Raw genomic sequence first — 18,006 nt, forward strand, 5'->3', positions numbered from 1 at the left:
CTGCAATCCTTTCTCCTCTCAGGATCTTGGGCACGCACACACACGCGCCCGGTATGAGTTTAAGCCACCGGGTCCAGGACGCGAACCGCGGTTGACTACATGGGAGTCCGGCAACATAGCCATTACGCTAATTGCTGGTCCCGCCTTTGCTTGTTTTAAACTGCTTCTCATAGTCTTTCTTCTGTGTATGATGTATCCATTGGATAATTCCTGTTTAACTAACTCAGGTCAGTGATGGGCTCCTCCGTAGTTTGTAACTTAAATCCCTGCAGCGAATCAGGGATTAATAAAGCAGAACTCTAGAACCAGCAAATGGCAGAATGGTTACATCACTGGACTCCCGTGTAGTTGACTGGTTCAAGTCCTGGACTCGGCAGCTCAAAACTCACAGCAGACACGTGTGCATACACACCCAAAATCCAGAGAGGAGAATGGAGGAGGAGGGACTGTGGCATGGCCATCCTCTCCGGGGGGTGATTTCTCACTTTCTCTCTGTCTCTCTAGCGAGCACACACACCCTATAACAAACATCTCTCTTAAAAAAAAAAAAAAAAAAGATCGGAACTCCTTAGACAGGTATTAAGCTTACCCCTCTGGTATCTCCCATCTTTTAGCTGCCCTCCCCACCCCTGCTCACATCTGACTTAAAATAATGCTGTTATAGTCATTGATCTTTTAAGGTTTCTCAAAAGGCTATAGGAAAGCATTTCTGTTTCACGACTTTAGGAATTTATTCTTGGCTTTCCTTTTCTCTTTTTTTTTTTTTGAGATTTTCGCTATAGAGTATGTGTGCTCACCAAAGAGACGTGGAGAGAGACAGCGAGACAGAAAGCAAGAAATCACCCCCTGGTGGGGACGGCTACTCCACAGTCCCTTCTTCATTTTCCTCTTGGGATTTTGGGCATGCACGCACACGTGCCCAGTGTGAGTTTTAAGCCACCGGGTCCGGGACTCGAACCACGGTCAGCTATGTCAGAGTCCAGCAATGTAACCATGACGCCATTTGCTGGTCCCTGCTTTCCTTTTAAAAGTTGTTTGTAATCTTGGGGAAATTAACGGACACTTTGGAATTAACAGATAAGTGGTCGGTAGCATGAGCCGCCATAACTGAGGTTACCTGTTTTTTTTTTTTTTTTTCTTTTTTTTATGGGGCTCATGCACTCGCCAGAGAGAGACAGAGAGAGACAGTGGGAGGAAAAGTGCAAAATCGTTTCCCTGCCCCCACGGGGGATGCCACACCGCACTCTCTTCTCCTGGGATTTTGGGCATCCGCATGTATGTGTTAGGCATGATTGCAAGCTGCCAGCTTTAAGATTTGAACCTGTGTCAGCCATGTGGGAACCCAGCACCTTAACCACCCCAGCCCTTGTCGGCCTGAGGTTTACTGTTTTAGCAACTGGAAAATTCTATACCGTTTGATAGGTACAGTGTGAGAGGCCAAAGATTCTTTTTTTTTAGGAAGAGGTTTTTGCTATAGTGCGCATGCACTCACCAAATAGAACATAGAGACAGAAAGCGAGAAATCACCCCCCAGGGGGGATGGTCACACCGCAATCCCTTCTCCTCCTCTCTCCTCTCGGGATCTTGGGCACGCACGCACACACACCCGGCCTGAGTTTTAAGCCACCGGGTCTGGGACGCAAACTGCGGTCGACTACATGGGAGTCCAGCGACATAGCCATTACGTTAACTGCTGGTTCCCAGAGGCCACAGATTCTTTTTTTTTTTTTTATGGAGAGGTTTTCGCTATAGGGCACTTGAGCTCGCCAGACAGAGAGAGACATAGAGACAGAAAGCGAGAAATCACCCCCCGGGGGGATGGTCATGCCGCAATCCCTTCTCCTCCATTCTCCTCTCACGATCTTGGGCGCACATGCACACGCACTCGGCGTGAGTTTTAAGCCACCGGGTCCGGGATGCGAACCGCGGTTGACTACGTGGGAGTCCAGCGACATAGCCATTACACTAACTGCTGGTCCCCTAGAGGCCACAGATGCTAAATGTCATCCATTCTTCCGTCCCTTGCAGGCCATTCCCGGTGACCTGATGCATCCTTTGTGACCAGCGGACTCAGCTAGGATGTTACACCACCACTGTCGGAGGAACCCTGAGCTCCAGGAAGAACTGCAGATCCAGGCTGCCGTGGCCGCCGGGGATGTGCACACGGTGCGGAAGATGTTAGAACAAGGCTACTCCCCGAACGGCCGCGACGCCAACGGCTGGACCCTGCTCCACTTCTCCGCAGCAAGAGGGAAGGAGAGGTGTGTCCGGGTGTTTCTAGAACACGGAGGTGAGTCGACGGGAAGCCAACTGGCTTTCCTAAGGAGAAACTGAAAATGCAACAATACTGAGTCTAAAATACATGAGGGTGTGTGTGTGTGTTTTTGTTTTTCTTTTTGGAGAGGTTTTTGCTATAGGACGTATGCACTCGCCAGACAGACAGAGACAGAGAGACAGAGAGACAGAAAGCGAGAAATCACCCCCCAGGGCAGATGGCCACACTGCAATCCCTTCTCCTCCATTCTCCTCTCGGGATCTTGGGCACGCACGTACACGCGCCCGGCGTGAGTTTAAGCCACCGGGTCCGGGACTCGAATCGCGGTCGACTATGTGGGAGTCCAGCGACATAGCCATTACGCTAACTGCTGGTCCCGAGGGTGTGTGTTTTTGTGTCATTTTTATTTTATAGCCATTTTATTTTGGCTCTAGGGTGTGTGTGTGCTCGCCAGAGAGACAGAGAAACGAAGAGAGAGAGAAAGGGAGAAATCCCTCCAGGGAGGATGGCCACACTGCAATCCCTTCTCCTCCATTCTCCTCTCGGGATCTTGGGCACGCACGTACACGCGCCCGGCGTGAGTTTAAGCCACCGGTCCAAGACTTGAACCACAGTTGGCCACGTGGGAGCCTAGCTCCTCAACCACTGTGCTATCTGCTGGCCCCGTGTGTGTCATTTTTAATGTGTATCTCTTGTTAATAGTCACCACCCTCTTCTCTCTTTCAGGAAAATATGTTGTAATTAAGCTGTTTTGTTTAAGAGCAGATTGTTTCAAAGATTAGTGTAGAGAATGAAATTTCTTCTTTCCGCAGTGGTAGTTTCTTTTCTTTTTTTTTTTTTTAAAGAATAATTTAATTTAATTTAATTTATTATTATTTCACTTGACCAGAGAGAAACAGAGAGAGAAAGAGGAAGTGAGAAAGCAAGTTGCCAGGTCCAGGATTCGAACCTCAGTTCGAATATGGGAGTCCAGTGCCTTAACCACCAGACCACCTGCTCTGCTTATGGTAGTTTTTTTTTTTTTTCTCACTTTCCAGTGAGAAAGACAGAGACAGTGAGGTGGAAAGTGAGAAATCACCCCACCTGGGGCGATGGCCACACCACAATCCCTTCTCTGTTCTTCTCCTGCGATTTTGGGCACGCATACACACAAGCATCCGGCATGATTTTCAAGCCACTGGGTCTAGGACTCGAACCGCCATCGGCCATGTAGGAGTCCAGTGATGTTACCACTATGCCATGTGCTGGCCCTTGCTATGGCCTTTTCTGTACAACCAGATTTCCCCAGGTTATCCTTCTCCGGGCTGTCCTGTGCCTTCTGTTTCAGAAGCAGGAGTGACGGAAGTACTTCAATAATAATTACCCAAGTTTCCCCTTTAAACGTCATGGCCGTAGTGATGCACCCTGTGTTTTGAGTTGACCTCTCTTTTTATTTGGAATTCTTTTATTCTCGGTATTTCAGAACCCTCCCCATTTCCAGAACGATGTGTAGTTTCTAGGGATTCTACCAGAAGATCGGTTGTCCGTGGTCTAATTTTATGCGAAGACATATATGCAATTGGAACCATAGTTGACGTTTTATGATTTTTGCTTTAGAAAACTGTCCAGTCCATTAGGCCAGCGGGTAGCATGGTAGTTAAAGCCCTGGACTCCCACCTGGCCCATCTTGGTTCAAGTCTCAGACCTGGCAGCTTGAAAGTCATGCCAGGCACATGTGCGTGTGTGCCCCAAATCCTGAGAGGAGGGGACCAGCAGTTGGTGTAATGGCTATGTCGCTGGACTCCCATGCAGTCCACCGCGGTTTGAGTCCCAGACCCAGTGGCTTAAACTCACGCCGGGCGCGTGTGCGTGCGTGCCCAAGATCCTGAAAGGAGAATGGAGAAGGGACTGCAGCGTGACCATCCCCCCTGGGGGGTGATTTCTCACTTTCTGTCTCTCTTTCTCTGTCTGTCTGGCGACGCGCCTTTTTCCAAAAACCCTCCCAAAGGAAAAAAAAAAAAAAAAACCCCGACAGGAGATTGAAGAAGGGATTGTGACATGGCCATGGCCATCCTCCTGGGGGTTGATTTCTCACTTTCCTTCTTTCTGACTCTCTCTGGTCAAACCAAGTGCTATGTGGCAAAAATCTTTTCTTTTTTTTTAAAAAAAGATAAACTGTCTATTTCATGGGCTTTAAAATGAATTATTGTCAGCAGATGGTGTAGCAATTACATTGCTGAACTCCTACATGGCTAACCATCGTTCGAGTCCCAGACCTGGTGGCTTGAAAAACATCACACTGGGTGTGTATATACCCAAGATCCCGGGAGGAGAATGAAGGAGAAAGGATTGTGGTGTGGCCATCCCCCGCCAAGGGTGGTTTCTTGCTTTCCCTCTGTCTCTGTCTCTGTCTCCAGCAAGTACCCATGCCCTAAGGCAAAATAACCTCTTTTTTTAAAAAAAATTTATTATCCTAATTTTTTTTCCTTGCGGTTGTGTTTCCACTAACCTTATTTTGTATGTTTTATCATTTATATCCACATTACTGAGTAAACTGTGGTGTCAAGGAGCTTAGTTGGGACTCAAGTTCGAGTCCCGGACCCGGTGGCTTAGACTCAAGCCGGGCGCGTGTGCATGCGTGCCCAAGATCCCAAGAGGAGAATGGAGGAGAAGGAATTGCGGCGTGGCCATCCCCCCTGGGGGACGATTTCTGGCTTTCTGTCTCTCTGTCTCTCTCTGTTTTTCTGGTGAGCATACACACCCTATAGCAAAAACTTCTTAATTAATTAATTAAAATGAAGTAAAGTAATAAGCCTCTATTTACCTTCTCTAGGCATTGGGCAACATTTAAATTTCTGATGCTGTAGAACCACCGAACCCTCATGTACTACTGATGAGAGTATGAAATCGTAGCGTCATTTAGAACCGACAGCCTGGAAGTTTCTTGTAAAGTTAGCATACGCTTAACATATGACTCAGCAATTCTTTCCTAACTAGTATTAGCCCAACTGAAATTAAAACACATACGCACACACACGTGCGCACACTCGTGTTCAGAAGTTCATAGTAGCTCTATTCAAACAGCATCCCACTAGGAGTAACCACAAGGTCCATCTGCTCATGAGTAGAGAAAATTGTGTATTCATCATCTTTTGACATACCATTCGATGATACGAAGGGATGAACTGTTGACAGACACGGCACGGAAATATTTAAAAACGACCTGCTGAGTGTGATAAGTCAAACACAAATGGTTCTGTAATGATTCCATTTGTAGGGAATAATACAAATTCCAGAAAAGGCACAACTATTTTTGTGGACTAATGGTTTGCCTGAGGTCCAAAGTCTTTTCCAGGCGATAGAAATGTTCTGTATTTTGGGACCAGCAGTTAGCGTAATGGCTGTGTCGCTGGACTCCCACGTAGTCAACCATGGTTCGAATCCCGGACGCAGTGGCTTAAACTCATGCCGGGCGCGTGTGTGTGCGTGCCCAAGATCCCAAGAGGAGAATGGAGGAGAAGGAATTGTGGCATGGCCATCTGCCGTGGGGGGTGATTTCTCACTTTCTGTATCTGTCTCTCTCTTTCTGGTCTGGCGAGTGCACACCCCCTATAGCAAAAACCTCTCCAAAAAAAAAAAAAAAAAAAGTTCTGTATTTTGTGGGGGACGGGGGGAGCTGATGGCCTAACGATTGCACCGCTGGACTTCCACAGGACTGACCACAGTTCAAGTCCTAGACACTGTGGCTTGAAACTCATGCCAGGCATTGTGTGTGTGCATGCCCAAGATTCCAGGAGGAGAATGGAAGAGAAAAGATTGTGGCATGGCCATCCCCCCTGGGGGTTATTTCTCAGTTTCCCTCTCACTGTCTTGTCTCTCTGTCTCTCTCGGGCACGCGCATGCATTGTAAGGCAAAAACCCCTATAAAAAAATGTTTCTATATTTTTAACTTGGCCGGTGTATGTGACTGTATCTAATCATCCAGAACTCATCAGTCTGTATGCTTAAAACGAGTGAATTTTATCTCAAAGAAGCTGTTAGAGAAAATGCTGTATTCATAGAAAATGTGTCTTTGCTTTTATGTATGTACGTTGAAATTTTTTTCAGAAGATGTAAATGGATTCATTGAGATTACGCTACAGCTTATTTAAAGTAAATCCCACATGGGGAAAAGGATGTTTGTAAAAGGGATAAAGTAGTAAGTTTTGTTGGGTTGCTATTTGAGGTGAAGTGATCAGGGAAGGCCCTTTTTTTGTTTTTCTTTCTTAAGGTTTTTGTTACAGGACATGTGCACTAGCCAGAGAGAAGGTGAGATCTCCCCCCAGGGGAGTTGGTCACACTGCAATCCCTTCTCCTCCTGGGATTTTGGGTATGTACACACGCAGATGCAGCATAATTTTCAAGCCGCCAGTTCCAGGACTTGAACTGTAGTCGGTTGTGTGGGAATCCAGCACCTTAACCACCATACCACTTTCTGGTCCCAGGGGAGGCCTTTTTAATAAAAGAACATTTGAATAGACATAAATGTAGTGAGTTCAGTTCAAGCAAAGCAGTTTTCTTTAAATGTGCCTTGCACGTTTCTTTTTAATTTCTATCTTATATGTTTTACAAAAACGCTTCAGAAAAATCTGTAGGGAAATAGAATTAAAGTACAAGTTTATTTTGGTGCAAAAAATACTTTGCAATCTATGTATTGTTTTCATCATGTGAATTTTCCCCGAACTTTTTGAAAGCTGCTCATGTATTTTATGTTGCTGTCACAAATAGGATTTTTTTCTTGTATTATTGCATTGGCTGATAATGAGCCTTAAGTTTTGTTGGCATCTTCGTCTGTCTTATAACCGCCCATTTTAATCCCTTGAGAACAGTCACTGCAAATTGCATGCGTTGTTGACGTGCAGCTCTGTTCTGTGTGTGTGCACAGCTAATGTATGCAAATGATTTTTACGGAGTCCGAGAGATCACTGTTGGGTGTGTTCATTTGCATTTTCCCTTAGCTCAGTGTAGCCCAGCACCAAAATGTAAGTAGAACCCAAGACGACCGAAAGTCATAACCCAAGCTGCACGTTCAGTTCCATGTACCATTATTTCAGTTTTAGTGTCGAATAGAAGCGGCATAGATTGGCTCCAAGTACGATGTTGGCTGGCACCTCAGGATGAAAGGTGGGAGACCTGAAAGAAGGTATTTGTTCATTTCCCTCCCAGGTGAAGGGGGAATGCCTGCAAGCCGTGGATCGGCTCGGTATAGATTATAAATGACATCTGGGCAAGGTATATCGAATAAGAGAGAGAGCCTTTTAGATCTAATAGTTATCTTCACTAAAGGCACTTAATGGGAGACGCATCTGAGCGACCTGAGGGTGGAAACTAGTCGTTCTTTCCTTACTTGCCCAGTAGATGGCAGCAAAACGCTTCTCTAAAAGGTTCTTGCATTTCCTTCTTCTGAGTCACATAGTACATAGATGCTATGTGTTTCTCTTCATGAAGACGAAGGCCGGTAGGATACCCTTGTTCTCTCTTAAAAAGACCGAAGTAACACTACCCGTAGGTGCTGTCCTGCTCTCTGTCTATGGTAGATGTTTCCAGAAATTCAAACGATACAGCTAATCTAAACACGCATTACTTTTTATAGATTTTGCTGGCGGTTCCCTCCTACCTGCAATTTTCACTCTCCCTCTGGAGAAGTATTATTTGACAGGTAGCCTTCTGCCTTCCAGGTTTTGTCTTAGGGGATTCTTTTTTAAAAAAATTTTTATTTTTTATTATTATTATTTAATTAGCTAGCAGGGCACGCACGCTCGCCAGAGAGATTGCGAAAGAGAGGAAGCAAAGCGCCAGGTCTAGGATGCGAACCACAGCCACGTGGGAGTCCAGGACCTTATTAACCATCTCGCCACCTGCTGACCCCTAGATTTTTTTTTTAAAGAGAGCCCAGCCGTCATAATATGTTTTAGAACTAAATAATATTTTCCTAGAGAATACAGTCGTATTTCTGATCACATCATGATGGAAGCTTTTTGTGCGCCTGTATAAAAAATGTCACTATTCTTGGGGCCAGCAGGTGGCATGGTGGTTAAGGGCCCCGGACTCCCACATGGCCGACCAGAGTTCCAGTCCTGGACTTGACAGCTCGCTCTCTCACTTTCTCTCTCTCTCTCTCACTCTGGTCAAATTAAAATAAATAAATGAATAAAGTTAATTTTTTTTTAAATCACTTTTTTCTTTCGTGAGCAAAGCAAAAGTGAAAGGCAGCTTTTTTTTTTTTTTTTTGAGAAGAAAGCGATTTATTTTAGTACTGGGTAGATAGGACTGACCAGTTTACCTTCTGTGTTGAACTGCTGGCTTCCAGGAGGTGGCCTGTGAGTTACAAGGAGTTCTTGTCCCTTTTCTGGCCACTGCCCAGCAGTGACAATGGAATAAGAGCCCCTTGATAAAGATCCAAGGCTGGTCGAGACTGGCAGATGGTGTAATGGCTATGTTGCTGGACTCCCACGCAGTCAACTGCAGCTCGAGTCCCGGACCCGGGGGCTTAAAACTCACACCGGGCGTGTGTGCGTGCGTGCCCAAAATCCCGAGAGGAGAATGGAGGAGAAGGGATTGCAGCGTAGCCATCTCCCCTGGGGGGTGATTTCTCACTTTCTCTCTGTTATCTCTGTCTCTCTGGTGAGCACTTTTGCCCTAGAACAAACATCTCTCTCTTAAAAAAAATGTGATCTGGAGGCTGGCAGGTGGTGTGGTGATTAAAGGCACTGGACTCCCACATAGCCAACCATGTTTCAAGTCCCGGACCTGGTGGCTTGCTTTCTCTCTCTCTCTTTTTCTCTGATAAAACTGGAAAATAATAATAATAATAGTTAAATAAAATAATTCTTTAAAAGAAAAAGTGATCTGAGGCTGGAGATAAAGCCTATGACTCGAAGCATCGTATAGCAAATCATTTATTGAAGTTCCTCCCCCACTTCCCACGCATCAAACAATTTAGGAGACATTTTTGGCACTGTTTTAGGTAATAACATTTTTACAGTGCTGAGGTTTCTCCCCATTTCACGCATAACGTGTTGTTACTTAATTCTCACACACTCCAAAGTTCATGCAAAACTAAGAATTCTCACACACTCCAAAGTTCATGCAAAACTAAGAATTGGAATAGACTTTTATCTTAGGAAAACACTATTTATCAAGATCATGTAACTTAGTTGATCTTGTGTGCTTTGGAATCTGTACAGTCCACACAAAAAAAAACAAAAAAAAAACACACTTTTTTTTTTTAACCTAATAGACCCTGACACAGCACAGTCTCCCAGACCATAATACTCCCGTAATTTAGAACAGCGGATGCTGCTACACATGCTTCTCCTTAAGACTGAGACGCACAAGAGAAAATAAAGGGGAAAGTTAAAAACAGAAGAGAACATGAACTAATACAGAAATGAGGGCGTGGAGTAGCCAAAGGCAGTTGATTGAATTAGCGGAGAGAGGGGATGTGGTGACCCAAACACTCTGATTTTTTTTTTTTTTTTTTTTTGTGTATATTGGATCATCCAGGAAGTCACAATGCATTTTTTGCATAGAAAAACTTCATGGTGTTCCCGAGGACCAAATATATATATATTTTTAAACTTTGTTTCTTGAGGCCATCAGATAGCGTGGTGGTTAGAGCGCCAGACTCCCATATGACCAACCACGGTTCAAATCCTGGACCTGGCAACTTGCTTTCTTTGTTTCCCTTTCTCTCTCTGTCTCTCTCTTTGGTGAGCACACGTGCAAATTAAAAGCATAATAATAATAAGGCCAGCAGGTGGCGTAGTGGTTAAGGCGTGGACTCCCACGTGGCCTACCACAGTTCGAGTCCTGGACTCGGAGGCTTGAAACTCATGCTGGGTGCATGTGCATGCATGCCCAAACTCCTGAGGGGAGAATGGAGGAGAAGGGATTATGGTATGGCCATTCCCCTTGGGGGGTGATTTCTCACTTTCCATCTCTCCAGCGAGTTCATGCACCTCACAACAAAAATCTAAATAAATAAATAAATAATGATAATAATAAATAAAATTAAATCTACAAATGTCTTTATAAAGAGGGGCCAGCAGGTAGTGTGATGAATAAGGGCGCTGGACTCCCACATGGCCGATCACGGTTCAAGTCCCAGACCTGGTGGCTAGCTTTCTCACTTTCTCTCCTTCTCTCTCTCTGTCTCTTTCCCCCTCCACTCAAAATTAAAGAAAGAAAGAAAGTTAAATAAAATAATTGTTATTTTTTAAAAAGTCTTTAAAAAGAAAACAAAATTTGTGTCTTATGCTCCATTAAATTCCTTTTCTGTTAGAGATAGCCTTCATTTTAGTTGAGGAATAACACACTTAATATTCGTCATAGCATTAGATCATTTTATTACCAAGTCGTCATTTGTGTTTTAACTGCGGCTTTTCTGGTTCACGTGAAACCCACGTAAAATGGAACAGTGGTGTTATTATTTTTTTAAGAATTTCTTTCATTTATCATTATGCTCATTTTTTCATTTGCTACAGGGTATATGCGCTCACCAGAGAGAGAGACAGAGAGAGAAAAAATGAGAACGCAAACCACCAGCTCCGGGACTCGAACAGCGATCACGTTTTCTCCGAGGATCGGCTGAAACACGCCGTGCCCCGATAGGGTTGGTGGGCCGTGCCCTCGCCCCTGCTAACGCGTCCCCCTCTGCTTCTCACCCTAGCCGACCCCACGGTGAAGGACTTAATCGGAGGCTTCACCGCTCTGCACTACGCAGCCATGCACGGCCGGGCCCGCATCGCGCGCCTGATGCTGGAATCCGAGTACCGGAGCGACATCATCAACGCCAAGAGCAACGACGGCTGGACTCCCCTCCACGTGGCCGCCCACTACGGCCGGGACTCGTTCGTCCGCCTCCTGCTGGAGTTCAAGGCCGAGGTGGACCCGCTGAGCGACAAGGGCACGACGCCCCTGCAGCTGGCCATCATCCGCGAGCGCTCCAGCTGCGTGAAGATCCTGCTGGACCACAGCGCCAACATCGACATCCAGAACGGCTTCCTGCTGCGCTACGCCGTCATCAAGAGCAATCACTCCTACTGCCGGATGTTCCTGCAGAGGGGGGCCGACACAAACCTGGGGCGCTTAGAAGACGGGCAGACGCCTTTGCACCTGTCCGCCCTGCGGGACGATGTGCTGTGTGCGCGGATGCTGTACAACTACGGCGCGGGCACCAACACCAGGAACTACGAGGGCCAGACCCCGCTGGCCGTGTCCATCAGCATCTCTGGCAGCAGTCGGCCGTGCCTGGATTTCTTACAGGAAGTCACACGTACGTACTTACGGGTACTGCGACGATTCCGCTGACATTTCTGTTTGTTTTCCCTTTTCATTTCCCTCTTCGGTGGCACGTAAGGTATTTTTATAACGTAAAAAGACGAGACAGGGGGACCAGCAGTTGGCGTAATGGCTATGTTGCTGGACTCCCATGTAGTCGACTGCGGTTCGAGTCCCGGACCCGGTGGCTTAAACTCACGCCAGGCGCATGTGCGTGCGTGCCCAAGATCCCGAGAGGAGAATGGAGGAGGAGGGATTGTGGCGTGGCCATCCCCCCTGGGGGGTGATTTCTCACTTTCTGTCTCTCTGTCTCTCTCTGTCTGTCTGGTGAGCGCACGCACCCTATAGCAGAAACCTCTATAAAAAAACAAACAAACAAAAAAAGACGAGACAGGCAGGGATGGTTCCTGTAAGTCCTGCTAGGGGAGCAGTGCCTTCCTCACCTGACACGTTATAAGTCTCTTCTAGGGACCAGCAGGTGGCGTGGTGGTTAAGGCACTGGACACTCCCACATGGCTGACCATGGTTCGAGTCCTAGACCTGGCAGCTTGCTTTCTCACTTTCCCTTTCTCTCTCTCTCTCTCTGTGTCTCTGCCTCGTCAAATTAAAAACTAAAATGAATGAAAAAATTAAATAATTCTTTAAAAAAAGATACCTTTATAAAACAAAAGAAGTCTCTTTTATAATACAATTTCATAAACACTCCGTTGTGTCACTAAAAGCAATAGTGGGAGACAGGAGATGTGAGCAGAGAAATGGAAGAAAAGACAGATCTGTTCGTTTGTTTGCTATGGGGCATGTGTGCTTGCTGGGTGGGGGACAGTGAGAAAACACACACACACACACACACACACACACACACACTGCCGCCAGAGGGAATGGACATGCTGCAATCCCTTCTCCTCCATTCTCCTCCCAGGATTTTGGGCATGGACACACATGTGCCTAATATGGTTTTCAAACCATCGGGTCTGGGACTCAGACCACATAGTCGGTCCTGTGGTATCCAGTTACCTTAACCAGCATGCCACTGGCTGGCCCGAGAGGTTTTTTTTTTTGGTTTGTTTATTTTCTTTGAGAAGTTTTTGCTATAGGGTGCTGCGCTTGCCAGAAAGACAGGGACAGAGAGACAACAGAAAGCGAGAAATCACCCCCCAGGGGCGTTGGCCACGCCGCAATCCCTTCTCCTCCATTCTCCTCTTGGGATCTTAGGCATGCACGCACACGCGCCCGGACCGCCATCAACTACATGGGAATCCAGTGACATAGCCATTGCGCTAAATGCTGGTCCCTGAATTTTTAATTTTATGTTTTTTTTTTTTTCTTAAACATTTACTTATTTATTTACCTATCTATTTATTGGTTGTGATTTTTAAGCCACCGGATCCAGGACTTGAACCTCAATCACCCACGTGGGAATCGACTTTAACCATAATGCCACCTGCTGGCTCCAATTTTATGTAATTGTCATTCATTTAAATGTAAATAGGCCCAAGTGCTTCATGGCACAGATCCCTGTCCCTTGGGAGGAGGTGCACCGGGCTGATAGGGTGTTCCCTTGGGGTACGTGTGTTTGCCAGAAAGAGATACAAAGAGATGGGGGGGAGGCCATACCGCAATCCCTTCTCCTCCTGTCTCGTCTCAGGATTTTGGGTGCACACATGTGCTGGCGTGTTTTATTCAGGCCCCCACATGTGGGACTCAAACCACAGTCAGCCTATGTGGAATTATTCTCCTGTTACTTTATTCCTTAACCATCACGCCACCCGCTGGTCCCTGATTTGTGTGTTGTGGGGAATCAAGTGGGTCATATTTCTTTTTTTTCAAGGAGAGAGGTTTTTGCTTTAGGGCGCATGCACTTGCCAGACAGAGAGAGACAGAGAGACAGAGAAAGCGAGAAATCACCCCCCAGGGGGCTGGCCACGCCGCAATCCCTTCTCCTCCATTCTCCTCTCAGGATCTTGGGCATGAAAGCACACACACCCGGTGCAAGTTTAAGCCACCGGGTCCAGGACTTGAACCGCGGTCGACTACGTGGGAGTCCAGCGACATAGCCATTACGCTAACCGCTGGTCCCAAGTGGGTCGTATTTCTAAAAGAACGAGAGTAGGTAGATGTCAATTGAGCTGGGGGAGACTTAAGCTGTCAGGCACTTACACTAGTTGCTTATGGTTGGTAAACCATAGGTGGTGGTGTTTGCCTCAGTGCACATGGAAAATACTGCTCAAAGCATGTTTGTCTGTGGGGGAAAAAAAAATGTAACCAACAGGCACATGTTATAAGACTGGAATTGTAGGAAAATACGGTGGGATTTTTTTTTTTGAATTATTTTTAAATTTTATTTATTTATTTTAATTTGACCAGAGAGCGACAGAGAGTGTGTGTGTGTGTGTGAGAGAGAGAGAGAGAGAGAGAGAGAGAGAGAGAGAGAGAGAGAGAGAGAGAGAGAGAGAGAGAGAGAGAGAGAGAGAGAAGAAAAGGGAGAAAACAAGCTTCCAGGTCCAGGACTCGAACTGTGGTCAGCCATGTGGGAGTCCAGTGCCTTAACCACCATGTCCCCTGCTGGCCCCCATGATTTTTATTTTAAAGAAAGCCAGAAACTGCCTTTGTTTTATTAAGTCTGATTTGTTGGACACGTTATGTACTAAGTCCCCGTGAAGGGAGGTGAGGAGCAAGAAGAAAGGAATACAATGTGTCACGGTAGGACCACACCTGGGGTGCTGAGATCCGGCGGAGGGCGTTGGGAGACATTCCAGGTGCTCCCTGAACTTGGCTGTTTCCTGCCACTAGAGTAGGATAACTGAGACTGGGTAATGTAAGAAGAATCCAAGTTTGTTTGACTCACGGTTCTGGAGGCTGGGAAGACCAAAAGTGAGGGGCTCTACCAATGGGGACCTCCTTGATACATCCTGACATTGTGGAAGACATCACATGGCAGAGAGGGCAAGAGGGGATGCACGCACGAGAGACAGAGAGAGAGAGAGATTGAACTCGGTGAGAACTAAGCCACTCCAATGATATTAGGGCATCGGGAGTGTCAGGACAGATTTTCCTCTGTTTGTCTATGCAAAAAAATGCATCATGACTTTTCCAGCGACCCCACGATTTACCCCCAGTGTTAATCCTTCCATGAGGGCAGAGCCCTTGGGACCTAGGCTTTGATTTTTTTTTTTTTTAAGAGATTTTTGCTATAGGGTACGTACGCTCGCCAGACAGACAGAGAGAGACATAGAGACAGAAAGCGAGAAATCTCCCCCCAGGGGGGATGCCCACGCCACAATCCCTTCTCCTCCATTCTCTTCTTGGGATCTTGGGCACGCACGCACACACGCATGCACACGCGCCTTGAGTGAGTTTTAAGCCACCAGGTCCAGGACGCGAACTGGAGTCGACTACGTGGGAGTCCAGCGACATAGCCATTACGCTAACTGCTGGTTCCCAGCTTTGATTTTTTTAAGAATTATTTTTTATTTCACTTTATTTATTTACTATTTTTTTTTTTTTTAATTTGACCAGAAGGAGCAGAGAAAGAGAGAGAAAGTGAGAAAGCAAGCCACCAGGTCCAGTGCTCGAACCACAGTCACCCAGCCATGTGGGAGCCCAGCACCCTTAACCACTACACCATCTGCTGGCCCCTGGACCTGATCTTAAATGTCCTATCTCTTGCCCTCATTACGATGACCCCTAAATTTCTTTCTTTCTTTTTAAAGAGAGATTTTTTGCTATGAGGCGTGTGGCCTCGCCAGAGAGACAGAGATTCACAAAGTGAGAAATCATACCCCCCCCCCCATCCCCGGACAGATGGCCACACTGCAGTCCTTTCTCCTCCATTCTCCTCTTGCGATTTTGGGCATGCATGCACACACACATGCCCAGCATGAGTTTTAAGCCACCGGGTCCAGGACTCGAACCACAGTCAACTACATGGGAGTCCAGCCATGTAACCATTACACCATCTGCTTGTTCCAACACCTATATTTCAGCATGAGTTTTGAAGGAGACATTGAGACCGTAGCACTGACCTAAGAGAGAACTTCTTAAAGGAATTGCAGTCAGGTTGCATAAAACAATATGAAAGAAACTTTAAAAAAAAAATTTTCTATCTTTTCCCCCTACCTCTGAACTCTCTTCCTCCCAAAGAAACATCTGGAATTCTTTTTTTTTTTTTTTTTCATTTTTGTGCACTTTGAGTATTGGAAGATACTTTGTCTTTCTGTCTACCTTTAGAAGTCCCGATCTTTTTATCCAATAAGTAACTTTATCCTATCATAAATGCCTTAATGGCTCTGTCAAAGGGAAGTGGTTTAGGATATTCAATTTTCTAAATTATGCTTCTGGTCCTAGTTTTGTAATTTGCAAGAGACCAGACCTTTCAAGAGCTGATTTCCTACTTTATACCAGCCCAATTATTACTAATAACGGGGTGCTTGACAAAATGGAAAGAGGAAGACGCCTTTGAACTGTTAGGTAATTCCATTGCAGTTCGTTAGTGTGAAGACTTTGCAGTTTTTCTGCATCCCCCTAAAGTGTTTCTAATTCCTCCAATTGCGCTTTTTCGGTGAGGCGTCTCCCATGACTCCCTTGCACAAATCCCCTGAACGAGACAGTTGTAGTTTAACAGGGCAGGAACGAACTCTTCTAAGATAGCTAGTCTGTGTCTTGGATTCTTGTTTTGTTTCTTTTGTTCTTTTCCCCGTGTCACTGTCATCCTTCTCTTCCCTTGTCCCTTTCATCTTTGGGTTCATGCATGGGTTGAGTATGTAGCAGATACTCAGTAGAAGTTTTTTGTTTGTTTGTTTCATTTTTCCTGTAGTGCATGTGTGCTTGCCAGAAAATGACAGAGAGAGCGAGCGAGAAACAGAGAGCAAGAGAAAGAGAAATCACCCCAGAGGGGTTGGCCATGCCACAGTCTCCTCTCTTCCATTCTCCTCTCAGGATTTCGGGCATGCACACACACACACACATGGACCCAGGGGGATTTTTCCAAGCCACTGGGTCTGGGACTCGAACCTCACAGTTGGACATGTGGCAGTCCAGTGCCTTAACCACCACACCATCTGCTTGCCCAGTACTTTAAAATGATCTGTTAAGAAGAATAAGTACTTCTCTTTCAATAATAATTTTCTATTTCTAAAATGCCATTTCCTGATATAAAAAGTTCCTTAGATCGTCTTAAAAAGAACAATAATTATAATAAGCAGTCCTTTTTAGTCTTTATTGTTTAGCTCTCTCTTCACTCCGCAGTGCTGACCTGTGGCAAGATTGAGTTAGTACCTGTATATTCATTTGGAACAGCCAAATGATAGCCCTCACGTCATCATTGCACAGTCTGTCTTTCTTTATAAAGAAAATTATTTTTTATCTGTTTATTTGTAATGATTTCCAGGCCTCTGGTCCGGGACTCGAACGGCAGTTAGCCATGTGGGAATCCAGCACCTTAACCACCACACCGCCTGTTGGCCCCCACCTTCTCAGATCGTTAAAAGTCCTCACGTTTTACTTGACTCACGTCATGCCCTGATTTCCAGAAGATAATTTCCATCCATTTCCCTGGGACAATTCTCAATAACGGGATTGGCCATCTCTCCTTTACCATTAAACTCTCCGCTGTTTTTCTTCCTTTTTTTTTTATTTAGAGAGATTTTTACTCTTGGGTGTGTGCACTCTCCAGAGAGAGACTGAAAGCGAGAAATCACCCACCAGGGGAATGGCCACGCCGCAATCCCTTCTCCTCCATTCTCTTCTTTGGATCTTGGGCACACACGCACACGTGCCTGGCGTGAGTTTAAGCCACCAGGTCCGGGACTCGAACCGCAGTCGACTACATGGGAGTCCAGCGACATAGCCATTACGCCAACTGCTGGTCCCGAGAATGCCATTCTTCTTACTGATTTTTATGTGTGTGTGTGTTCTGAAAATAGTTACTTTTTCTTAACGATGTCATTTATGTCGCCATAAAATAGGTTTATGTTTCTATTTCTTTTCAGCGAATTAGTACATGTTTCTGAGATGTCTGCTGTGGTAACTACTCATAGATACAGCTCCCATAGATGTGCTTTGGGTCCTGGATAGTCTTACAAGCGTAAGGGGGTTTGAGGCCGTAAAGTGCGAGAACAATCGAAACGCACTGTTCTCCTTGTCTCTGAGACTATAAAACAGGGCTAATGACTACGTCCCTCGTAAAAGGATTAAAGGAACTAATATATGTCAAGTCTGTGACAAGATGTGGCACAGCATACGTAGTTTAAAATATCCAATGGCTGGGACCAGCAGTTAGCATAATGGCTATGTCGCTGGACTCCCACGTAGTCGACCGCGGTTCGCGTCCAGGACCTGGTGGCTTAAAACTCACGCCAGGCGCGTGTGCGGGCGTGCCCAAGATCCTGAGAGGAGAATGGAGGAGAAGGGATTGCGGCATGACCATCCCCCCC

The 18,006-nt window shown here is 46.0% G+C and overlaps 1 protein-coding gene across 1 annotated transcript in view; it reads left to right on the top strand.

The window, feature by feature from the left end:
* Positions 1–18,006, top strand: part of ASB7 (ankyrin repeat and SOCS box containing 7) — a 37,008-nt gene that overhangs the window by 14,794 nt on the left and 4,208 nt on the right. The window contains exons 4-5 of the mRNA XM_006159496.3: positions 2,029–2,290; positions 10,965–11,570. Coding sequence (XP_006159558.1) covers positions 2,080–2,290; positions 10,965–11,570 — 817 coding nt within the window. The 5' untranslated portion in view covers positions 2,029–2,079. The remainder of the gene's footprint in view (positions 1–2,028; positions 2,291–10,964; positions 11,571–18,006) is intronic.

This window comes from Tupaia chinensis, unplaced genomic scaffold (genome assembly GCF_000334495.1).
Source record: "Tupaia chinensis unplaced genomic scaffold, TupChi_1.0 Scaffold000632_1, whole genome shotgun sequence".
Taxonomy (NCBI): domain Eukaryota; kingdom Metazoa; phylum Chordata; class Mammalia; order Scandentia; family Tupaiidae; genus Tupaia; species Tupaia belangeri.